Source organism: Aptenodytes patagonicus, chromosome Z, assembly GCF_965638725.1.
Source record: "Aptenodytes patagonicus chromosome Z, bAptPat1.pri.cur, whole genome shotgun sequence".
Lineage (NCBI taxonomy): Eukaryota > Metazoa > Chordata > Aves > Sphenisciformes > Spheniscidae > Aptenodytes > Aptenodytes patagonicus.
The window spans coordinates 20,003,103-20,029,316 of NC_134982.1; the positions used below are offsets into that span (position 1 = coordinate 20,003,103).

General features: G+C 37.7%; 1 protein-coding gene across 3 annotated transcripts in view; it reads right to left on the reverse strand.

Moving 5' to 3' along the window:
- ARL15 (ARF like GTPase 15) overlaps window positions 1-26,214 on the reverse strand; it is a 237,694-nt gene that overhangs the window by 134,630 nt on the left and 76,850 nt on the right. For all 3 annotated transcript variants that reach the window (XM_076361960.1, XM_076361962.1, XM_076361961.1), the window contains 3 exons: window positions 20,255-20,399; window positions 17,405-17,464; window positions 6,055-6,263 (listed from right to left, as the gene is read on the reverse strand). In XM_076361960.1, coding sequence (XP_076218075.1) covers window positions 6,055-6,263; window positions 17,405-17,464; window positions 20,255-20,399 — 414 coding nt within the window. The remainder of the gene's footprint in view (window positions 1-6,054; window positions 6,264-17,404; window positions 17,465-20,254; window positions 20,400-26,214) is intronic.

The window sequence follows — 26,214 nt, forward strand, 5'->3', positions numbered from 1 at the left end:
ATGATTTTATTTTAGCATCTTTTTATATCTAAATCATCTTCCTAACAGGTCTGAAGAAATTCTTTATTCAGGAGTTCCTATGAGACATGTAAATAGGAGTTATTTCTGCATTGTTCTAAACATGGCAAAACTAGTACTTCTTAAACATCATTTTAATAATGCCCTCCTCTCCTGCAAATGTGTTCATAACTGAAGTCTGACAAATAACTCCGCTGTTCCCGCAAAGGACACAGTTGTGAAGGAAGCAGCCAATACTCAAAATAGTGGAGTCCAGCTCCAAAACAATCTTCAAATATCAGGGGATACACCTTGGACGAGAAGAAGTATTTGCAGTGAGGGGATTGCAAATATTAAGGTCATTAAGGTCACTATGATCTCAAAACAGGGTAGGAATCCATATTTTGGCTATTTGCTGCAATAATCTGAAAATAAATCATTTCAGAAACAGTTTCTTGAGGAACTAAAAACCTGCCCCGATTTAACTTTGCTATGGATGTCTCTGTCATAAAGTACACAGATTAGCAACAGCTGGTCTTTAAGAATTCAGATAGGTGAACTAATTTGAGAGGCTTGACCAGGGTGAGGACGGGACAGACTGCAGAGAGCACTGCCCATTTTTACTCTCGGTTTCAGGCTAAGTTTTTGTAGTACCTGCTGCTGGAGGCATTATCTGCCCAAAACTGTTAGCTGAGATACTGCGTACTCTCTGAAGCTGAACCTCCTCACATGTCACTGTTCAACGCAGTTTTTCAGATTGTTAGTAATGACGTCTTTAACTTGTACGTTGAAAGGGTTTCCAAAAAGAAACCATTTTCCCCTAACTAGCAGAAACTACAAAAGGCATGAACTATGGCAAAATAGTATGAAGACACCAAAATAAAAAGAAGTAACTACACCCTGGAATTAAGCCTGTCATATGCAGCCAACTCAGACCGTAAAGCATCAGCAGGCCCAGAAAGCGCAGTTTCTAGAGTGCTCCAGCTCCCCAGCACCAGTAAGAGCCTCCGCAGATGCTGACAAACCTGGACATTCTCCTGCAATGGTTATTTAGCTTTAAGACACTTAAGGCATCAAGACGACATTGTTTATCTACAAAATTATTTCCAGACATAAACAACAGAGGAGGAACTGGCAGACTAACAGCTATTAGCCCTCACATGCCTAAGGTGGCTCTTTTCACAAGGAGAGTCACCCTCCACTTTTCTGCTAGCAGAACACCAAATTAAACACTGTCCACGATTCAAAACTGAAATGCCTTAAAATATTCTCAAATAGATAAATGCATCACAATCTATGTAAACATGGGATCAACCTTTCACACTTGCTTTTGAAAATACTGTTCGTAATCCAAAGACATTTTTAATCTTGCTCTATCGAAGAAAAAAGGAAAAGAGGAAAGACTTTCCTCTGGAGTTTCACACGCCCACCAGTACCACAACTTTAAAGTAAGATCTTTTATGCAGGGGAAAAAAAGCACTTGTGATTGGCGCACTATATAACCTTTTCATCTTTTTTTTTCTGACAACAATATTTTAAAAGATAATATAATCTTAAAATAGACTGAGAAGACTTTTGATTCACTGTCTACTAGTAAGTCTGTATTTAAAAAGTTCTAGCATTTTTTAAAATGGGAATTTAGAACATATCTTCAATGATTTCCCCTGGTACTAGTCGTCAGCAATTTACATATATTAAAGAAATTTATTAATTGCCTGCACTTTTGGATAACTAAAAGAAAACCCACTAAAAGGCTATACTCTATGAATGTCTTCACATATATGATCTTAGAATAGAATAGTTCAGTTGGAAGGGACCTACAATGGTCATCTAGTCCAACTGCAATCTTGAAAACAGCCTTAAGTATAAAAAATAAAGAAACTACCCAAGACCAACATGCTGTCAAACATGTAGCTGCTTCACCACTGAACTGGCAAAGCTTCATGGTTCGACTGGGTTTCTCCTTTGGCCAGTCCTACATGGCTTCCAGAAGTCCTCAACAGATTCAGATAAGTGTTTGCTCAGCATAGCCTGTTCCTAAAATACAGTGGCTACGGACAACTTCCAGCGCATCCTATCTGCGACTCCTAAATATTGGTCTGACCTGGGAGGAAAGTGACTCTCAGGTTCAAATCACAGGAATCCACTGCAATATCCACCTTCCAATGTTACTACACAAAGTAGCATACATTAAAAAAAAAAAAAAATCAACAAGTTGGTAATCATAGTAATGCTGCTGTTCCCTTGCAAAGCAATTTACAGTGCTTTTATCACCATAAATCTCCTGTAATATTTTAAACCTGTAACAGAAATCTGACTAATCAAAAACACTTGTTATAATCAAAAGCACTTCTGTGATGGAAAACAAAAAGCACACTCCATCAGAAAGATACTTATTAAAAAAATATATAACTAGGTACAGTGTTCTAGAATTGCACCCTGTATTTTAGAAACAGTGGCCAAACTGATATGCCATCATCTTCCCATCTGCTGAGTAACTAAATTTATTTTTCACTTGTACTATTTTTATTTACTAATTCAGGAGGTTTCCAAAACAGCAGTCAGAACTGACTTACATATGATTAATTCTTTATTATTGCAATTTTAATCTAAAATAAGGTTATTTTGCAGCATGCCTATTGACTCAAATACAGTTGTCTGAGTTTTACAGTCTGGTTAATATACACAGTCTTTATTTCAGCATGGCTCAGCTGAAATCACTTAGCAGCTATTTGAAAACACTTAAATATGTGCTACTGTCACAGGAACAACAAAACAACTTACAAATATCTTTGACGTGGGAAGGTGGAATTAAACACCGTAGAAGTTGACGTAAGAGAAATAAGAGGCACAATACTTAAAATGACATCTTCATTTATAGTTTCTAGAATGAAATGTCAAATGTACTTTCTTCATTTTAAAATTAAAAAAAAACTAGGAAACAGCCAGCCAGCAACTGAACACATGAAAAAAGGATTACATTTACTGATTAGTATTTCAACTTAGCTTCTCCTGTAATTTTTCCTGATCACTTCAATATGAAGTATATTCTCCAATCGTGCCTGCAAAATGAATGAGGTTAAACTACATTTCATAAATTAATCAAGTTATTTGGATATTCTTACAAATAGACATTATAGTTTTGAATTGAACTATTCATGACATTGCTTAATACTTACAGCATGCATCTTCTACAATATCATTTCTACCTAAGCAATGCATGGAGAAAACACATTAAAATAAAACACAAAATTTTGATAAACTGAAGCAACTGCACTTCCCAACAATAAATATAACTAACATCTGTTGCAGAAACTGCTTGGCACTTGCACAGTTTTGTGAAGGATTTTTGTTGTAGACAAATATTTTTCTACAATTCCTATTACACACCACTCAACTCAGACATTTTCTTTAATTATACTCCAAGGGGTCCTTTCATATCCATTAAAGAAAGGCAATTTGTTGCCTAAAAGAATGCATGCATACTTCTAAATTTCAACTGTGATTCATTTGTCTTCTGACACATAAAAAAGCAAGGAAATACCTATAATTAATGGACTTAGTACTGCAAAAATGTCTACTAAAACTCTCAATGCTCAACACATTATTTTTGTTAAATCCTTAGATATGCTCTTTTTGAAATAAGGAGTGGACTTATGATTCAGCATTTTACTTTCATTTCACATCTCAATAATGGGGACAACAGCACAGCAAAGCCTTTAGGAAAACAAGAAATTTCCATTTTAACATCAGCAAAATTGACCGAATAAGGCTCCCACTTTGCATACACAGCAAGCACAGGACACCATTTTTTCAGGGACAAAGTTAACAACTCTGACATTCTCCTTCTTTTTTTTTTTTTGTAATTTTGTTTTCCACTGTCCTTAAGTAAAGAATTTCAAAGATATATACTGAGCTCTTGTATTAAGAGGTTATACACAGGGTTTTTTTTTTCTGAAAATATGCATAAGCTGTGCACATTTAACAAAATTCTTGTATTCAGCATTTCATACAGGCTCAAAGTAGCAATCAAGACTTGTTTGCTATGATAATACACCGAAAGATTTTTTTCTAAAAGAGCATGCAGCAGAAACATATTTAAATGCTATCGTAAGCATATAAAATCTGTTCCTCTACTGAGATACCAAGCAATCGGTAATGATGGATGAGGAGAACATGAGGGTACTGCCAATAAAAGAGAAGAAATGCTAACTCTGAATACACAAAAGATTCAGTTCAGGCCCAAAAGTACCCACAGGGGCTCAACTGCAAAATGGAGAGTTACATGTATAATTTGTTGTAAAGTAAACTAACTGGCATTATATTCACTATTCTTATGAAACCAGACAAGGAACATTTCTTAAATGATATTTATAATCAAAATCCTCAAATAACTTTAAACCAAATTTGGCCATTTTAAAAGGGAAAAAAGTAGTGAAATAAAAAAAACTTAAATCATGTGAAAAAAGCATTTCCGTTGATGGAAATTGTAATCTGCATTGCTCTATGAAAAAAGTAAAAATCAAAACACCTTGGGTATATTTGGATGAATAAAATGAAACCAGTTGTGTCTCAGGACATTGTCATTTTTTAAGTGGAAGGTTTAGGAATACATGCTTTGCTTTTACATTGCACAATAAACTAGAAGAAATTAATAAACTGATACATAAAAATCCATATTACATTTTCTTTAAATATTCACTACTTCTTCCTAGATCTGTTTTTCGATGAACAAGACCTAGAACTTGTAGATTCTATCCCTGCATCATTTCAGTTTACCGTTTTATGTAACTTGATATACTAAATCCAAATTCCTTCCCCGCCCCCCGGCACGGATTTTTGGGAGGAAAGGACCAACAATTTAATAAAACATTTTACAGTGTAGCTTACACGGTTCTCACTTATTCTCTTCCTCTCATATTAAAAACATCACTATACTCCCGTCACTTTTACACTTCTCCTTCTTAACACATAATAAGCTTAACTTCTTATCCTCTGTTTCTTTTGGCTAAGAAAGGAGGCATAAATAGCAATAAAGCAGTACAGAAAGTACATACAACTATAGTGTACAAATAGCAGCTATCCTACAGATCAGTAAGTTTTGCCTTTAATTGAATTGGCATTCTTCAGAAAGATCATACTTTAGACAAAGTGCATCTAAGAAAGCAATAAGTTTAAATACAAAGCAGCAACACACTAAGGTGCCGATAAAGTTTTCACTCTGCTGCAATAAAAAACACCACTCACAGAACAAACAGGAGATTTCACATACAATCTTTAATAGGAAGAGTCCTTTAAATGACATTTATGAACAAAATGACACAACCAAATTTTAACTTCTTCCTACAATTTTAAAAGGGTAAGTAGAGCTTCTCATGAAGAATTGGTAACTTTCAGCATTTCCTCAAAGGTATGTGACATGATAGGAATGTAGGTAAGATGAATTTTTCAGAAACTTAAGAGCAAAAGGTATACTGACTAGAATAATTATATCATTTGCTATGTGATAGCTACAAATTAGACAAAGACATTACTCCTTAAAAGAAGAAAATCAGAACAAGTTAAGGACTTCAGAATGGGAACTGCAACTCTGCCCTCACACCAGTGCATAGCAGTTTAGAAAAAAAGCTTTTACATAAAAGACAACCTATGGCTGCAATCTATTGCTTTAAGCAGTTGCAAAGAATGGAGTAATGGGGTAGTGCAAGATTAAAACTAATAGCAAGTAAAAAACCAAGCTAAATAAAAGAATCACTGTCCCAGCAGCTTTTGATAAGAGTAGTTTAAAAAGATCTTTTCTCCCTTAAGCAAAATATGGTGACAGCAGGAGAACTGTTTGTATCCAAGTATTACTTGTCTGTTTTCCAGAACAACTAAGCCTATATAGAGTGCATTGGACTAAGTTCTTAGGGGCTGGGACTGTTGTGGTCTGTGTACTTACAGTGAAGAGTAACTGAGGCCAGTCCTTAACTAGGATGTCAGTGTAATAAGTAATACTGCATCAGTGGCGTGCATATAGTAAATACAAACAGGCAAGATGCTGCCATGTTAACATACCTCTTGTACGGAGCGAGCTGCTGGCTTGTCTTGATGATTGGCCAGTATTAAAAACGGCAAAGTACATAACTGTGGGTGCTGGAGAGCAGAATGCAGTTCATTCCTAGCAGTTTCTAGATCATCTTCAGAGGAGGCACTGTCTAATACAAATATTACCCCTTGGGATCCTTGGTAGTAACGACTCCAGTATTTCCTGATATTGTCAGCCCCTTTCAAGACAATAATAAGAACTAATTAAAACAAGAATAATTAAACAGATTTAAGACTTGTATCTGAAAATAACCCTTCTACTTAGAACAATCAAAGCAATGGGCTAAATATTCTCTCCTAAATAATCATCATTGAAAGAATAAAAAGGAAAAAAGCAACCATAAATCCAACACACACACAAACGTCAAATTAACATTGTTTAAATAAGGAAGGAATTTGACTCAATGCAGTTTTCATCCCTGAAAGTTTCTGCTCCATTAATGAGTACTGGCAGAACTACCATGCTTCCAGTGCCACATAGTCTAACTCTATACCTTCCTACTGAAATACCTTGGTACTAATATCTAAACCTTTGCCCATTCTTTTTTACTTTGCCCTGCAGCTCCTTGACATAACCTGTAGCTTCTGTCATAGCAGTTGCTCATTTCTGAGCATGATAAGGTCTTTCAGTTCATCTCCAAACCATCAGGCAAACACTTCATTGGGGAAAAAAGGTGTCAGGAAAGCCTATTAAAGTAATTAGACACTTAATGAGGAGAATGGTGATAAAACAGTGAGTTGAACAGTGAATGAGGAGCTATTGTGACAACATGCAAAGGCATTCATTTCAACTACTTTTGCTCTGTCAGCCACACTAAGGATTCTGGAAGAGCCCAACAGTAGACACACGAGCGACCGTACAGGCTTATGTGCCACAGTAATTTTTAGGACACAGTTCAGCAGCAGTCAGCCGTCTCAACAGAAGCCAAGCAATAAGGTTATCTACAGAAAGCTGTTGTCTCCCCTGGAGAGCAGCATGTGGTGTAACATTGAGGTTGGAAAAAAAGAATTGTGTCTGACAGCTGTCAAACTATCTAAACTATGATTTGGATATGGGCTATTCTTTGTATGTCTGAATCTGGCACTACACTCATGGGGACTAACACCAAAAAGTGAACAGCAGCAGCAGTACTCTAGTAGAAAACTTGACATGTCTGCAAGACAGTGATTTGCAGCAATGTGCTGAAGGTATCCTTTATAGACACTTATCTTACTTTGAGATAGGGAGAAGTGAACTTTAATGTAGACACAGATACCAAGTGCTGATAATAATAAAACTCCATTTTTTAGTGAAACAAAACTACACAAAAGTTCTGAGCAACATGTAGGCACAAAATGAGAATTTAATGCAACATAATTGCTATATAACATCGATATGATACTTAAAATATTCACTTAATTTATACATTGTGCAACAGAAAAGACAGTCACTAAACAAAGGTGAAGAAACAAATATCTAAAAAGGAATTTACACCATATACTTTAGGCATCCAACTCCGAGTATTCAAATCTTGCCCCCTGGAGTTGCTGCCTGCTCTGTACCAGCCACGCTGGAACCTTAAGCATTCCATTTCTGTATTCTGCACCTAGCACAATTTAGGTGGCTAACAAACATTGTGAACACACACTTTTTCCTACAGAGAATACTGAGTCATACCTGAACAGTTTTTTTCTGCAAGAGAGCTAAAGAGTTGATTATTTAAAGGTAAATGGTCATGGGATTTAGTTGAGACCTTGCTTAATTTCTCTATTAATTTAACCAGACTCAAAGTAACAATGCACAAATAGGACAGGTGTTTCATTTACTTTATCATCAACTTCTGAAGATCAACATTACTTATACAGAAGAGGGATTGCATTGAAAGCTAATTCTATGTTTCTGCACCACTGGAATATCTGCCAATTGTACCTGTAAAGAATTTCATAGCATCTGTTAGATGTCCCAGCCTTTCCAAACAGCTGTCTATGTCAGAACGAAGTAAAGCAAGTTGCCAGAGGGACACTATTTACATAGCCACGCACAGCAGTGTCGCAGGCATCTGAAGTATCACATTACTTTAAAAACTGGTAGAGAATCATTTTCAATGAACTGAAAGGCCAACACCATGATCAGTTCTTTGAAGGTCTTTTTTTTTTTCCTAGCAACATAACATCTGTCTTATTTACTCTAAGCTTCAGCCAGCTCCTTTTCAATGACATGTCGCTGCCAGACCCTGAGTCTTATCTTTGTAACAGTACTATTTCTAAAGAGAAAAATTGTGAGGTGAACTGCAGAGCATTTGACCTCTTGTATCCAGGCACATGGACGAAAGCAGCTCATGGATCCCTACATGGGACACTGGAGACAGAAAAGCAGTATGCTGATTTGTTGACCTTTTTGGTTCAGGTCATTTAGAATAATGACCTTCTCTGAACTTGCTTACACTTCAATTCTGAGGAAATCACAGCCTGAGGTTTAAGAATAAAAAAATTTGCACTAAGCAGACAAGAAAAAAGACTGAGAAAGTCTGTACCTTCGGGTGCCATTTTAACTCATTTTTCTGGCAAATGCACTTGAAAAATAATTGTTGGCATCAATAAGCTATCAGCAACTGGAAATCACAATTTCTATAAGACAAATAAGCTTATATTCTTTTGCCTTAACACTTCATATCCAGGGAGCATAACCTGATCTCAGCTTCTTTCTCCAGACCATTAGGTAGTATGTTGTGGAGTTATCCTGGGCAGACAATGCTGGCCTGTGAATAGTGACCCAGCCATTGCACTTTACGGCATGACAAATTCAGTCTTATAGAGCAAGCAGTTGTTTTTAAAGGTGCAGTTTAGCACAGACTATCCTATGAATTAATCTTTTCGTCTATTCCAAAGGTTTCTAAAACAGGGAAATTCAAAATCTGAGTTCTTTGGCAATCCAGATGCAATGTGCATCCATTAAACATCCTCAGGCTCTCAGAGACTGCTGAGATAAAACCAGAAACTTAACTGGTACCCAAAATGTCCTATCAAACAATAGTAACACGAGATAAGCATTTAGGTTTGTCAGCCTAATACCATGTGTTCTCTAACAGCTTTGCAGGCACGTGGTTGTTTCTTCAACCACTTTATGCCTAGACTAAGATAAAAAAAAAGAAAGAGAAGTAACTCAGGTAAAAGTCTCCAAAACATCAGAAAAACATAACAACGATTCACATTAGACCTAGGGAACATGCTATGCGAAAGGTTCACTAAAATGTGACGTTCAGTGTAGTATTTTCCTCAGACACAGGCAAGAGCCACGACTCATGCCTAGGTGTATGATTTGTTTCCCTCAGCAATGAACCCATGGGAGTGGGTTGAGTCCCGTGACGTGACTAAAACATCCCATTTACAAATAAATTGGGAGGGGGGGGGAACCACACTACAACACAATCACACTACTTATTAGAAAAGAAAAGATAGTATTCAGTCAAATATAGGCTTGAATTACTTTATAAAAGGGAAAAAAACCCTCTCCTTACAGAGAAACAACAGGGTGCTATAATTAAAAACCCCAATCGTTCAGCATTACTACAGGGCAGGTTTACTCAACTAACTGTTCAAAATTTTAGAAAGTTTTCATTTGTAATTTTTTAAATATCAAATAAATAAATTCTTTTGGTTATCAGCCAAGAGTATAGTGTGTCCATATTAACACCATTTATTATTTGTATCAGTGCCAACAGGACCCTCTCAAACGTCCCTTGGAAGCTGGGGGGAAGAGTTTGGGAGTTATGTGTAGTTTAATACACATCAAAAACAGGTTGTACAATTACGCACTCCTGTAAATATTATGCAAAACGCAGAACTGCAAATCTTCCTTTCAACTATGAATACTCCTGTTTACATCTTCATTCACAGCAGTTTGAGGCTATCTTCAATTCCTTCCTTTTCAGCACTTTCAGGAAAACAGAACATAGCATTACGGAAAAAAATCACCGAAAGCAATTTAAAGGTGTCAAATTTGTTACTTGTCAAACTTGCAGCAAGTCTCTATTGAGAGCACAATGAATGTCACACAGCCCTTGCTTCAAGATAGTCTAGCCTGCACTAGAGACAAGCTCTTGTTCACCTCAAAATACATCACAGCTCCAGAGAAGTTATAGTCTCAAATCCAGGGAAGAACTTTTTTTCCTTCCCACCAAAAATAGTTAACCTGGGGCCATGAAAGAATGCAGGCTGCAACCAGTTTTTCGACCACTTCAAATATAACATCCACTCGCATACCTATTTTGAAGGTTTTATAGTTGATTAAAAAATTGTATCTAATACCTACTGATATGAAACAGACTGTTTCTAATTAGCAAAAAGGTGAAAAGACATGAAGGAATATGTCAACTGCACCACAAAATCTTTTTGCATGAAAGACTGGCTTATGGGTGGGGGCGTAAGAAGGAAGGGAAGGAATAAAGAAGTCTCTTGTCTGTTCTTGCAAAATCTTTAAATACACCCCACCCTCCCGCCTCAAGAAAACCTTATGAAAAGAATTTTGAAATAACTGTTTCTAAATCTATGTAGGGTTTATAACTTCACTTCCCACCATTTCCTCACAAGGAAAACCGACATGTTTTCTTAGGTAATCAGGAAGATGCCTGAAATCTTAGAAATCTTAACACATTTTAAGAGATGTGGCTGTTCCTTATGTATCTCGGGCATACCCTCTGTTTAGGTCTCCCAGTACCCCCCTTGAAGAAATACAGCATACAGACTTTTTCTTTTTTTTTTTTAACACTAGCTATTTTTCAACCTCTTAGCTCCTTTTAATTACAAATAAAGTTATAAATCCTCTCTAAGATACCTGCTTTGTATGTACATGCAATTTGTCTACCCTGACAGACACATCTATGCACAGATGATACAGAAGTTTCCCACGGGTGTAATGTCAGTTACCATTCAATTGCTATTTTGTGTTTCTACTGCTTATCGCTAAGCTGCAATACAGATGCTAAACCAAAACCTTCCTCAAGGTTCAAAAGTCCCAGGACTTTTGCTTCCTAGGGTTTAAGACCAAGTGATCACAACCTGCTTTCTCTAGCTTTTCAGGCAGTGCACTCTTGCAATCATATACAAAGCACGGCAGGTTTTCTTCCTGAAAGAGGAACATTTTGAGATTGCTAGATCAGCTATATTCACTGCAGCAATTCAACAACAATCGGAAACAGTGTAAAAGAAAAAACCCCAAAAATGTTGAGGAATTAATTTTCTGCCTTTATATGCAATATATACAAAAATCAGAAATACACATAAGTTTATTGTGCTTATTTTTATTTTTCTTATCAAACTGAAGTTTATGGAAACCATCTCTGTCATCTCGTCTGTCTTCCAGGCTTCCGCAGTGAGATTAATCTGGAAGTCCAGCTTTCAGTATTTTCCCTATTAGCCAACTTAGGTGCCGTCTCCAACTTCGAATCTCCACCTACTCTGGTATTTAAAACTGTTAGAATAACATTTAGGTTGCAAGCACTTGGATGTTTTAAAAACACCTTATTTACACTTGCAGAAAGTCAGTTTGATCTACTTAGGCGTGTGTATTTTACTACCATCTTAAAATAAAACACACAATTTGAAACAAAAATCTCCTGTTCTAGTCAGGAACATAAAGTTCATCTTAAAAGTTCATTTAAAAAATCTTACAGATTATTTCAAAAGGAAGATAAGAAAATATGTGCCCTGCAATATGCTCTAACATTTATTTAAGCCTGAAGTCTGAAACTTTAATAGTTTGCAACAGGTGGCACACCACACTAAACTGGACTTCATGTCTGAAAGCCATTCTCAAAACAATTTTTTTTAAAGGTTGGGTTTTTTGGTGTTTTTTTTTTTTAAAGGCACAAACACACAGTAAGTCCTCTAGGGCTAGCAAAGAATGGTTGGCAACAGGAAAATCATCTGCCAGTTTCCTCCCTACCCATTACCCCATCTCTGCCCTTCTTCCACCTCTGCTGGAGGACTCAGTAACAGACAGGATCTCAGAACCAGCAGCACAACTCCCCAGGCTGATGACTGCTGCCAGCACCCAGCAAGGCTCAGATGTATCCTCCTCTGAGCCACAGTCACACCTTTGGTAACACTGCAGGTGATCTCAAATAAAGCTCAAAAGGCATCGTTTTCTATGGCACTTAAGACTAGCAGGCATATAAAGAAAGCAGCAAGTCTACCACAGCTGTGTATTTCTGTCTGTCTAGCACTTCTGCTGACTGGCTCACAAAAGTTGGAATCCACTTTAGCCTTTGAAAGGATCACGGCTTTTTCTGTCTAGAATCAAAAATAAAAACTTTTTTTTTTTGTCTGGGGGGGAGTTCATAAAATGTAGGTATCACTTCTGATGCTAAACTAGGCTGCTATACTCTACCCTTTGATTCAGCCTGAAGAAAATGCAGTTGCAAATCCAACAGGAGACAAAGGCTTTTTTGCAAACCAGAAGTTCAACTTTTCTCTCCGCAAAACATCTCATCAACAAAAACAACCAGCCCCCCGCCCCACAAAAAATGAAACCAGGAAATTTGGTGTTTTGCTTATCATATTGTACATAGCTTTGATAGGCATTGCTTGCATGGCTCCTACTTGTTTTGAATAAGATAGGCAGCAGGTCGTCTATTCACACTGTAAAAAGCTAATTGTAGAAAAAGAACAGTAGTTCCAAAGAACAGTGGAAAGATCGCTAATGCTGAATCCTTATCAGAGCTTCCTCAGGACTCATGTTAACGAGATCCGTAAGAAGGTGTAAATGATCTCTCGTATCTATGAAATGAGGAAACCATGTGACAGAGCCTGGGCTTAGGCACCATTTGAACAGCAGGCTGAGTATGATTGATAGCGAACAGATCTAACTTTAATGCTTTCGGAAGCTGAATGTCTGTGTGCGACTCACAGCTTGGACAGCTCGTCAGGGTCATCTAAAAATTTCATCTGCTAAGACATTCTGTAAACTGTTAGACGCAGTTATGTCGCAGATGGCATTGCATGCACTCCACAACCAGATTTTGTAGAGGTGTCAACTGCCTTTTAGTCAAATACAGTACAGAGATTTTATTGCTTTGTGTTAGTTCGTCCCTGTGAAGATGACTTAGGCTGGCATTTACTTGTGGGATCAGTTTTCAGGTGACTAACTAGATGAAATTTCAGCTGCTGTGCCAGGCTATGTTGCTAGAAGGGTGTTCAGTACTCCTCTCTACCTCTACAGAGCAGTGGTTTCCCGTAACTATTCAAATTTTAAATTCTAATTAATAACTCAACATTATTTTCTCCCTCCTCCCTCATTTTTTCACAAGACAGATACTACCTGACAACTGTTGCCATATTCTCCAGGGGTTCATATTTTGCATTCAATTTGAATTGCATGATAGTGTGAGTCCCCCTCCTACTCTCTCTTCTTCTGCTCTTTACTTCCAAATTAAGGCAAAATACGCATGCTTTGTTTAACCATTCCTATTTAAAGTTATTTGTTCTCAGGCTCTCACCTCAACAATTAATTTAACTGGCCTAAGAGTGTGAATTTATGACTTTGGTCATGAGGATTAAGAAGGAACAGCAGTGGGGAGGACAGTTCTCATCTCTTTTCCTGGGCATGCTCAACCAACTGGAGACTCGAGTGTCCCTGATATTAACCACTCTGCTCTTGCTAAGCACTTAACACATTTTATCTTAAATGAAGTTTCAAAGATGGCTACACAACACGTTGATTCTCTATGCTTGTGAAAAAGGCCTTTGGGTGGATTACAAAAACGTAACACAAACATATGACAATATATTTTAGTACATAAAACAGAGAATGTTACTAAACCCTATAACATATTGTTAGTATTTTTAAACTTGGTAAGAAGAAAAAGAGCTGTTCACATCCAGAATCATTCTTTTAAATTTGACCAGGCTCAGTATTTGGCATCTCACCAGTAGTTTCTAAGCCTGCATTTACAAGATAGCAAACTAAATTATAAAATAGACTTATTCTAAAAAAACAACTGTAAATTATCAGTTGACCTCCAGAATGGACCTATCTTGATTTAGGCCTGAATAAGTATCTACATCACAACAGACACCATGACTTCGCATTCTGTTTTGATAGCATTGCAACAGCAAATGACTGAGTAAACACACTGAAAAAATGCTGGTTTCATATCTCCAGGCTGGAATTTGTTAGAACCAAAGAAAAAGCTTCCTATTGCATTTGCACCTTCATCATCTGTTTTGAGAATAAACCTCAGCATTCAGCATCCCAAACTTCTTTCAGCAAAACGCTGTTATAACCTTCTGAACAACAAATGTTATCATCTGCCTTATTTTTCCAGTCTTTCCCCACTCTCCTGTATGTTCATCGTACACAATTTCATCCTTAGTTCACATCAGAGATTGCTGCACTGTAACAGGAAATCATCACATCTGTAATTTCTTTCTATACCATTACTCAGCTGAGTTGCATAATATAGAGGGATATTTCCAGTTATCCTGGTAAGAGTACATTCTGAAAGAATGTGGACTAGGCCATGACACATCTTCACAATAATCTAAATTACACACATTATTTTATGGACAAAATTTTTTGAAGGAAAACGGTAATTTTTTTTTAATTTCTCAGGGACTAGGAAGGGATTATTGGTATATCAAAATAGAAACTAAGAGAACGGGCAGTTCAGCTTGGTCAGTAAATAAAGCAAGACCTCCTTTTCAAGTAGTTGAAGCAGGCTTATGTTTGATTTGAAAGCTATATATATTCTTACTTATTCGGGATCAAATTCAATGTTTTTAAACAAAACGTTTAACATTTATGAAATTGGATAAAAACCTTGTTTTCTGGTAGGAAGGCAGGCTGGCTTAGGAAACAAACACAACAAAAAAAAATCAGAAATAGGAATTTTTTTTAATATTCTAGTATCATGTACTTCAAAGAAAAATTTCTGCACAAAGAGCACAGCAAACTTTGCTCCATGTCCCTAATCCTAAAGGCTGATGAAGAGATAATCAGACCAGGAAGAGACAAAAGAATAGAGACTGTTATCTATATACTTTGCCTGAAAATTTACAATTCCTACAGAAATTAAAAAAAACAAAACCAGACTTCATTAGCAGCTCCAGAAGGCAACCAGCACAGTGAAAACTAGCACCGTCTTTGACCTTGAGGAAGCATACTGCTCCAACCAAACAAAAAGGATACTACGTAGTCAGCATCTGTTTCACATAACTGCTTGGCTGCTGAATATAAGAACCTCAAACAGTATGACTTCTGCTGTAAGTTTTTTAAATATCAGCTGTTAATACGTTGCTGTACGAAGACATATGAAGCTTTCAGTAACCTAACCCTAAAAGACAATTTTAAAAGAGTATCAAAAATTTAAACTACATAGAACTTCACCCTTTGAATAACATGCAACAACAGACAATGATTGTTAAAAACAGATGCCTTTCTACCTTTCTTCAAGTTTCCAAGCTCAAACATTGGGACAAGACCTCCATAGAGAACTTGGATAACTATACTGTAACAACTGAAGCAAAAACCAGGAATAAGAACAAAAACATTAGCTTCTCTTCAATACCAGAAGCAAAAATTCCAAAATAAAATTTAGCAGTGATTAAATATGTAAGATGCTTTTCTTTATTTTCATACAGCAGCAAGAGAGAAATCATGTATACTCCCGAAAGCTCAGGCTTTACCTTCATCAAATAGGAACACATCTCTCAACTAGAAGATTAAACACTGACCACCAACTTATGGAAGAAAAACAAGCTTTTGGAAGCTCGCCTTAGCGCCCCCTTCCCTAGGCAATGAAAAGCTATCAGAATTAGCATTTTTCTCCATCTATCATTTCTATGTACAGACATGTAAACACCCATAGTTAAAGGGAAAAGAAATAAAGAGGTGGAGTAAAAAAACTCTGACAATCCTTCTGTCTTTGGGAAGAGATAAATGGGTGGGGGAAAAAAAAAAATCATATATTCTGGATTACTTCAGGACATCCTGTCATGAGACATCAAAGCACTCTACTGAGATAAGGTTTCTCATAACACACATACCTGCATAAAATAAAAGTCGTATGATCAGAAAACGTTAAGGAAGAGACTTTAATGAGGATCTGCTATAGAATACTCAGATTCAATTCTTGATGCAAAAACTGCTTTTACCTATATGAATTATATATTTCACAGAGATTAGGCAGCGGAATATATAAACTGGGCTGCAAATGATTCACCCTATTTAAAAAAAAAATCCAAAAAGTGACCTAACTGCACATTATACAGATAACACACTCAAGCAGAACCAACACTATCCCTGTGGAGTGCTCCCTTTATCAAAGAAAACTTCTGCTTCTTTTACAGGATACATGCTCAAACAAGAACATGTATATTTAAATCCATGGACCAATGGTAGTAAAGAGGAAATGCTATCCTTTTAATATGTGCTTATCTCAAAGCCTTCTTGAAACAGTTTCAGATAAGACATTCATCATGAAACCTGATTTGTACTCATGAAACTTCCTTCAAAAACCAAGTTAACTTCTACCCCAGAGCATTTAAGAGAGGTTTCAACCTTGCTGAAAATCTAATGAACATCCTCAAGATTCATTCTACTATATTTACATGGATAATAAAGAAGATCTACAGAAGTTCTAGAATGTAAAGAAGATCTATGTGTTTTTTTAATTAGAAGAACATTAGATGAAATTAGACTCTACAAGAACTCTCATTAGGAGCGTGTTTTCTTCCTTTTAACAGAGCTACCTCTTGATCACTTAAGACTCAGGGTCAGAATTGGGCAGCCAAAGAGCTTACCTGTATACAGACAATTAAAAGAACACAACCACAAACCAACCATCTCTCCAAAACCCCACAAATCCAACAAGACAATAGATCTCAAAGCATGTAACTCTTTGGAAGTTGGCTGCCTTTGCAACACTTTCAGTGGTGCAGCAAATATATTGGTTTTGCCAAATGTTCACTGAGGCAGTGCTCGTAAGTAAAAGCTTATACATACAATAAACACAGGGAACACACTTCCTTGAGCTGCCACGTGAGCCGTACTACAATTACAGTCCAGTTTGTATTTCTGTATAATTTAACCACTGCAATCCAAGAAATTACATTAAGGAGATACACCACACGTATCCGCCTTCCGCTCCTCCTGCTTTTTACTTTTTGTTCTTTGTAGTCAGCATTTGTACAATTTTTCTCAACTTTATCTGCTGTGGTGAAACACAGGTTTTAAATTCCAGCCACACTGATTTATCATTTTTAAATTTGAAACAACTAACAGTTTGGTATGATGAGATTTAGACACTGCATATTTTTATAATCAAATTAATAAATGCTATACCTCCAAGTTCTTTTACGTTCAAGATGGCATTCTGGAATGGCACCGCTTTTATACTAAAACCTAAGAACAGAAATAAAGAGTATTAGTAAGTTACTTGTTAAAAAGGCCATTTGAAATCAATTGCATATATTCAGAAAAGACTACTTTTTTCATCAAGAACCAGGATTTTGCATGTGAAATTCTGTTTTAATATGATGTTTAAAAGTATCAGTTATAAGGCAAGGGGAAGTAAATCAGCATGAGCAATGAAATTTGCCGTGATACTATTAAATAGCTGGCACACGTAAAATTCAGCACAAAACTTCCATCCAGGCCATCTACCATTTGGTAAGGAGTTAGTACGGAAAATACCTTCATAAAACCATCTTTTAATGCTTCTGGAACTAAAGTTTAGATTTCAGACTACCAGTAATATAAAGTGATCCTTCTGTAATTTTTAGGAAACGTGGAAGACAACGTGCAATTCAAATCACTGTTTTCTTACATTTAAACTTCACAGGTTTTGGTTACACCTAGTATAGTTACACCTAGAGTATTAATCGTGTCTATAAATGTTATTAAAGAAAGATCCTTTTACAGACCTAAGTGGTATATATTAAAATGGTTACAAGCACACTAGAAGCATCTATGAGTCCTCTATCAGCCTGTTATACACTTAAAACTGAAAAACTTTTTAAAAATGTGATGTTTTCCCTTAACTGAAAATTCAGACAGCCAAGACAAAGGGACTGTGAAAGGCTCCCAGCAATCCATCAATATACTATATACTAAATTATGCATGTTTAGTGCATACATACATGTAAGTGTATATAATACTTTATATAGGAAAAACTATGTCTGCTCTTTCAGCATAAAATGTCCAGATAGACATTAAATTTATTTCCATCTAGCACAAGTAGTTTCAAAATGATTACAAACCTGTGAACTGCGTAAGGAAGTTTTGAAAAAACGTGTTTCACTCCAAGTTTATTAGCTATCATTTAACAGAAACAAGATATTTTTTCTCCCAGATCAGACCAGTAAGATATTCCAGTACTCCAACCATGGTCAGTGCTAGATGCAGTAAAGGAAAGTGCAAGAAAACATAAAGGGAATAATTATGAAATATTTTTGTTGTTGTTGTCTTAAAAAAAATCCTGAACTCTTCCTAGAAAGGAGGAAAAACTGGAATGGACTTGAGTGGCGTTGATGAGAAAAGCAAAAATACAGGTTATAGTTTGAAAACTGAGTGTAGATGATGTCACATTGTATTCTTGGATTCTCAACAATATTTTCTGACATAGCACTGATATGGTACATATGGGTAGATTTATTATAAGCTGAATAGCCTAGATATGTATCATTTTGGTTTGGATGCTGCCTAGTTTTCTCCAGAGTCCATTTTCATGCCTCAAGTGGCTTAACTAAATAATGGTATTTTGTTGCTACTATCTAGAAACAGGTAAGAAATTTAATTTTAAAATTAATCATATTTTCATTATTTCCTTTGATAGATCTATACTGCTGTTTACATTGCTATTACTATTTCTTTCAGGATCTAAAGTGTTAAAATATAATTGGCACTAATTCCAGGTGAACTCTAAAGATAAAGCTCAGAAGAGGGGAAAAAAAGAAAAAAAAAGCTGAATTACTCTACAATTTCCTTCTAACATTTTGAGTTAAGCATTGACAACTTCTCCACACAATGAAGTGTCAGATCTCTTTAACATTCCCAATGACACCACTGTGAAGGCAATGGGTTAATCATTCATTGCAGAAAAAAACCAGTATTTTCTTGTACCTGTTTTACTTTGTTTACTTACAGTTGTATTAAATAACCTTATGTTCTTGTAATTTAAACAAAGATACACTGAAAACCAGTTAGGGTTGCTAAGAGACAATCATAAAATTCAAGCCATGAACCACAGCTACAGTATAAAGCCATGTAACTATAAACACAAGTTACTTGCGCAACACTCACTATCTGTTTCCTCAGCAAATCAACCTTAGTAAATCGCTGCAGCCACAGAACCAGATTTCTTCCATCCCTATGACCTAATCTGTCCTCTTTCTGAACTTTGCAGCCAAGTATTCCTTTTTCTCACTCCATGTGTTTGTTTCCGTTTTTTCTGGTGCTGTTTTTTGGTTTTTTGGTTTTTGTAATCAAAATACTCTTCAGTATTAGGCATTCTGGTTCATCTATATCAGCGTGCATATTCAAATTTTTTGCACTTAAGATACCTTTTATCTGTGGTTGTTGTGTCTGTTTTTATCTATCTTCTCAATGCCACTGAAACGTTTTGTAAATTGATTCTCTGCTCTCAGTCTGCCCTTACTACACAAACAAGTCTCTCTGCTGATCTAAAAAGAAAGGATTATCACCAGAAATAAACATTTCCATTACGTTTATTTTGGTTGCTAGCATATACCACAAGGCAGTACTGACCAAGTATGAGAAGAAATAAATCCCAACTTAAGTTTCAGAGTATCACTGTCCCATTCTATTCTATAGTGCACTCCTCTTTTCTGTCCATATAACAAGACTGCTTAAAAACCAAAAGTAAAAAGAGAAGAAAGAAACTTTTTAATGTGTGTCTACACTACACTGCTACTGTATGTTTCCAATGGTTCTACTTCATACACCACAATGTATGTTTTGACTTTCAACACATTCCAAATTCTATTTTTTCATGGATATTCCCCAATGTATGACCAAACACTGAAAGAGTAGTGGTAGCTTCCAAGCAATCCATTAGGTACTTTCAAAAGCAAGATAACTAAGCTGAAATTCTCTACCACCTTTGCTGTATGTTTCAGAAGTTACCTTTGGGCAATGTTACAGCACACCATGGAATAAAGGCAGCATCCTACCTGTGGTAGACACTATATTCTCCGGGCTTTCACTGCAAAGCTGTGACAGAAGACTTGTCTTGCCAGAACCAGTGAGGCCTATGCAAACCAAGTCATATTCAGGTCGTGGTGGTGGCGGTCCCTTGCAGCAAAGTGCTCTAAAACACTGCCAGGGTAGGGAAAAACAAACAAAACGGAAAGAAAAAGTTACTTTTTTTGCAAATGTTTATTCAACAAAGTTATAAAAATCAAGTTTATAAATTTAAAGGTGTTTGAGAGAAGCAAATTATTATTCCAACTTACTATTTTGACAAAATCAACAATTAATAGACTGAGACTACCTCAACTAAAATCTAGAACAGCTTTATGAGAAAACATAAATATACCTGTTAACTTTTCACCTAAACGTCATAGAGCTGGATTGAGGAAAGTGACATCCATTTCCTGAATAGCATGAACAGTGCGCATACAGCGAAGTAGGCACATGCCCTACTCAACTCTGTGGTTGGGTATGCATGAGTTTGCTTGCTGTGCTGATTTCATGCAATACCTGTTGTGAACATCAGAGCAGCTCCTGAGCAGCTGCTGGCCAGGGTCTACTTGTCATCACAGGAAAGAATCAGAGAACTTTGCTCCATTGATGTCCTTCCTGGGCTTGCTTTGTCATGTGTTTTACCTTACAGCATCAGCTGTTAAAGAGTACAGCTTGTAAAGAAATAAATTTTGCTGGACATAGCTCTAGTCATAAATATGCAGATCCCTCACTTTCCCTGGAGAAATACAAATTAATCACAATATAAAGAATAAAATCTCTCGCACAAAGCCTACTTTGGAGTTCTGCTCACATCTCTTAAACAGTATTGCCAAAGCAGGCCAAGCTCACCCAAAAGGTCCTTTAAGCCCTTAGTAACATTCATCAGACCTTTCTTTATATGTAATATGGAAAATTTTTATGTAAAAATCTAAAAACATACCATTCTGGGAAAGCTAGGAAGTTTATATTTAAGGTATGGGGTATAATTACCCACTAATGTCCAAGATAGACTTCCGCCATCCCAATATATATAAATACTTTCTTCCCCAATATCTGCCACCTTAATTATCAGAGGAATACAGCTGCTATAACAAGGAAGGGAAAACATGTTTGTACAATCACTCCTCTCTCACACATTCTGTCCTTACACAGTCCCAGCTCTTTTCTTCCATCTTAACCACAAACCAATCACCTCATTGGGTAAAGAAATCCAGTCTTTACAACCTTAACCTAGTTCGTCTATGCGACTACCCAGGATCTCTCATTGAGGACTACTGGAGGAGCAGAGAAACTGTACAGACATCAGTAAGGCACTGTTGCAAATAGTGGGGTCTGGCTCTGTGAGCAAGTCATCCAAACAGAATGTGATTATAAAAAGACAACTCACTGAATGCAAAACTTTTATTGGATTCTTTCCATATAGATGGTAAATTATTATACATGCTGCCAAAACAGTCTTCATTGGTTTAAAGAAGCAAAATACAAGTTCAGGGAAAGTTATGAACACCTTTTAAAAATGTGAAAGGAAAGATTTTAGGAGTAAAAACTTTTACAGTAGTAGTTAAGGTGAACAAAGGCAACAGTTTTAAAAATAAAAGCTTTGTCTCTATTAAAATTTGACTCAAAAATTATTTTTTTCAAGAAGGGTTGCCCTTATATGCATGTCCGTAGCTAAACGGAGTAACCATGCCTTCTAGCTTTATTCACTGACGTCAGTTTATACTTATCTCACAGATTCTACAAAGCCACAGCAAATATTCTACTCTGGTACTTAAGTGAGAAAGGCCAATTGAGTTCATTGCACAACATAAGCTCCTTCAAACAGAGTTTCCACTTAATGGATATCAGGCTGAAGGCCACATAAAATTCTTTGAAGCTTTCCAGAGCTCCTGAGGCTGTGTGTCAGGCCCTTTGCAGCCAGTCTTTAAAAAGGATTCAGTTTGTCCCCTTCAGCACGGCATCTTTGTGACAACTTCTTGATGTCATATTGAAAAACATAAAGGAATAGATGAGCTGATGAAAGTCTGTGCTTCCCTCTGTCCACTGTGCCAGTTCTTACGCAACCAGACACGACTCTTGTGACCCTGACAACGTTTAATAATTTGCAGTTCTGTTAAAGAGAAGTATTGCTCTTTGTGGAAGAGAGCACATATGGAGGCTCATGTGGGTGACAGAGGAGCTCCGCAGGCTGGTTTTGTGAAGTTCAGTATCTCTTTAGCACAGATTCCTGAAGTCTAACTTAATCTTTACATGCTTTATGTTGATTAAACATATCAAAAATCCAGGTCAAATTGCATGCCCAAACCAGCATACGTAGACCCGCCATGCACTCATCCTTTACCAGTAAGCACAGTTAGGTATGAAAGTTCCTGAGATACAGCAGTCACAGAACCCCAGAAGACAGGAAAATGGCTCCCTCCAGACCACTCTCATATTTTATTTGATATGATTCCCCTATCTTTGTTATGTTCATGACTTTGTCCTTCTGCAAGGCTAATTTCCTTCAGTAGGTATTTTTGTTTGGTTGGAATGAAAACAGACTTCAAATATTGTAGCTTCAAAAAGCTGCTGAAATTTAAGCTGCTGTGAACTCCACTTACCACTGGCTGACACGAGAAATTCTACAGCACATTTTAGGGGATACTTGTAATAACTTACTTAAATTTATAAACTTGTTTCACAATCCTCCTTACTCAAGCTCAATGAACATCTCTTCCATTGGAAATATCACTATATAAACAGTCCGATCACTGCCTTCCCACTCTCTCAGCAGCTTTAAGTTACTTGGCCCCTAACAAAGTCAGGGCTCTTTAAGCATCCATTATAGAGACTAAACCTCTATTGTCACAACTTTGGCAGCTGCATCTGGTAGCTGCACAAGATCTGTGGAGAGTAGAAAATTCAGAGGTCATTGACCATGCAAATAACATTACATCCTATATTCTGCTTTTGATTATGGACAGGAAATGCATCCTGAAATATTTTATAAAGCATGGACTAGAGCTACACCATTATTTAAGATGTCGTCACATATTACAGTGCAGTCTGAAATGCACAGAACTGCAAGAAATATGTGTTAGTAACTAAAGAAGCCATTCCTGAAATCCAAAACACAAATGTATCAAAAACATTGAGAGAGTTGTTCAATTCACAACTAGCGCTCAGTCTTTTCCAAAACCGGCGTACTCTCCACTCCATTTGGATAACCCAAAGGGCATAAGAGAAATTTGAATTAACAGTCTGCCTGGTCTTCAAACACTTGTCAGATAAGGACCTGGAAGTCTCTTTCATTGATTCCCAAACCTGATTTCCTCAATGAATGACTGTCCAAGAAAAGGCTGCCTTTTAGGTGTCATAAAACAAACCGCACCCAAATGAGGCCACTCGGAGGGAGTGTTGGAGAGCACAGAAAGAAAACATTTGACTACCACAAATACACAGTCAAGCAGAGCTAGCTGGCATAGTCACTGAAATGTTGTTTGGGATATGGTCATGCATTTCAGCCCCACTACTAGCAACAAAAAAGGAACACCATTTTTTGGAGCCCTTTCATCCCATCAGGGTAAGACCTTACTTACTTTAAAGGGAGAGACATGTCAAACAAAGTTTTTATGATTTTTGAGAACATCACACTCAAAACTCTTTATAGCCATTGGATGGGGAGAAGAAGCAGGCAAAGAGAGGCAGGCAGGGAGAGTCGGGAGTTAATTTTTTTTTTTTTTTTTAATGAATGAGCAGATTTTAAAGTACTGAAAATAAAACAATACAGTATCTTGAAAAAAAATGTATGCATCTAGCCAGTTTTGGAAAAAAGGATGTGTTGATCGAGGAAACCAGGAGTAATTAGGTGCTGCAGTCTGCAGAAAACTGTGCAATACTCAGCACCACTGTTACTTTCATTTTACTTGTATGTGTGCATGCATGCTGCATTTGCACGTATAATCATATACAAGAGCTAAAGGAAAAAGTTACCCAGTCCTACTCCTGCTTAGCAATTTCTATCCCAACCAGATTATTCCAGTTTTAGGTGGATCAGTATTTGAGCTGACAATCCTAGACAGTGTCCCTTTAAAGCCCTATGGAGATTTCTTCCGGGAAGAGCATTAAATATTGCATCTATAGCAGGGGTGGCCAAACACTTCTGATACGTGTGCCACTCAGAGATCACAGATTGAAGCTCTGGGCAGCAAACGTCCCTGAATTACTCCTCTCTCCCAACACATTACACTGCCTCCGGCCTTTGAGTCTGTCTTTGCCTACTCATTGTACTTCTTGTTTCACTCCCCTTTTGGGGGTGAAATACTCCATTATTTCTGCTTTGTCCTGGACCCATCTCCTGTCTGTTTCTTTTGTTGCCACTATTTAATAGGGACAAACAGAAGCGAGGGATTTCATGCTTAGTTGATTAAACACACACACTCTCATGCAAAAATACCTTAAGTTAGTGCAACATTAATGCTAACAAACCAAGCATTCAGAGCTCTTGAAATCCAGAATTAAGGCTGAAAGCTCAACCATAACTCTGCTCCCCTCTCCCTCTTGCTTATACTTATGGATATGGTCTACCTTTACATTTTATTTTTCAATTAAGGTATCTTTGAACAAACAGACTTCCAGTACCCAGCACACACTTATATCCAGAGGACTGGTTAATCATAGAATCATAGAATAGTTTGAGTTGGAAGGGACCTTTAAAGGTCATCTAGTCCAACCCCCCTGCCGTGGGCAGGGACATCTTCAACTAGAGCAGGTTGCTCAGAGCCCCGTCCAACCTGACCTGGAATGTTTCCAGGGATGGGGCAGCCACCACCTCTCTGGGCAACCTGTGCCAGTGTTTCACCACCCTCAGCGTAAAAAATTTCTTCCTTAGATTTAGTCTCAATCTACCCCCCTTTAGTTTAAAGCCATTCCCCCTTGTCCTGTCGCAACAGGCCCTGTTAAAAAGTTTGCCCCCATCTTTTTTATAAGCCCCCTTTAAGTACTGATAGGCTGCAATAAGGTCTCCCTGAAGCCGCCTCTTCTCTAGGCTGAACAACCCCAACTCTCTCAGCCTTTCTTCACAGGAGAGGTGTTCCATCCCCCTGATCATTTTCGTGGCCCTCTTCTGGACTTGCTCCAACAGGTCCATGTCTGTCTTATGCTGAGGGCTCCAGAGCTGGATGCAGTACTCCAGGTGGGGTCTCAGCAGAGCAGAGGGGCAGAATCACCTCCTCGACCTGCTGGCCACGCTTCTTTGGATGCAGCCCAGGATACGGTTGGCCTTCTGGGCTGTGAGCGCACATTGCTGGCTCATGTCCAGCTTTTCATCCACCAGTACCCCCAGGTCCTTCTCGGCAGGGCTGCTCTCAATCCCTTCATCCCCCAGCCTGTATTGATACTGGGGGCTGCCCTGACCCAGGTGCAGGACCTTGCACTTGGCCTTGTTAATCCTCATGAGGTTCACACAGGCCCACTTCTTGAGCTTGTCCAGGTCCCTCTGGATGGCATCCCGTCCCTCTGGTGTGTCAACCGCACCACTCAGCTTGGTGTCATCTGCAAACTCACTGAGGGTGCACTCGATCCCACTGTCTATGTCATTGATGAAGATATTAAACAGTACCGCTCCCAATACGGACCCCTGCGGGACGCCACTCATCACCAATCTCCATCTGGACATTGAGCCATTGACCACTACCCTCTGGATGCGACCATCTAACCAATTCCTCACCCACTGGACAGTCCACCCATCAAATCCATACCTCTCCAGTTTAGAGAGAAGGACTTTGTGGGGGACCGTGTCAAAGGCCTTACAGAAGTCCAGATAGACAACACCTCTAGCCCTTCCCGTGTCCACTGATGTAGTCACTCCATCATAGAAGGCCACTAGGATGGTCAGGCAGGACTTGCCCTTGGTGAAGCCATGCTGGCTGTCTCGCATCACCTCCCTGTCCTCCATGTGCCTTAGCAT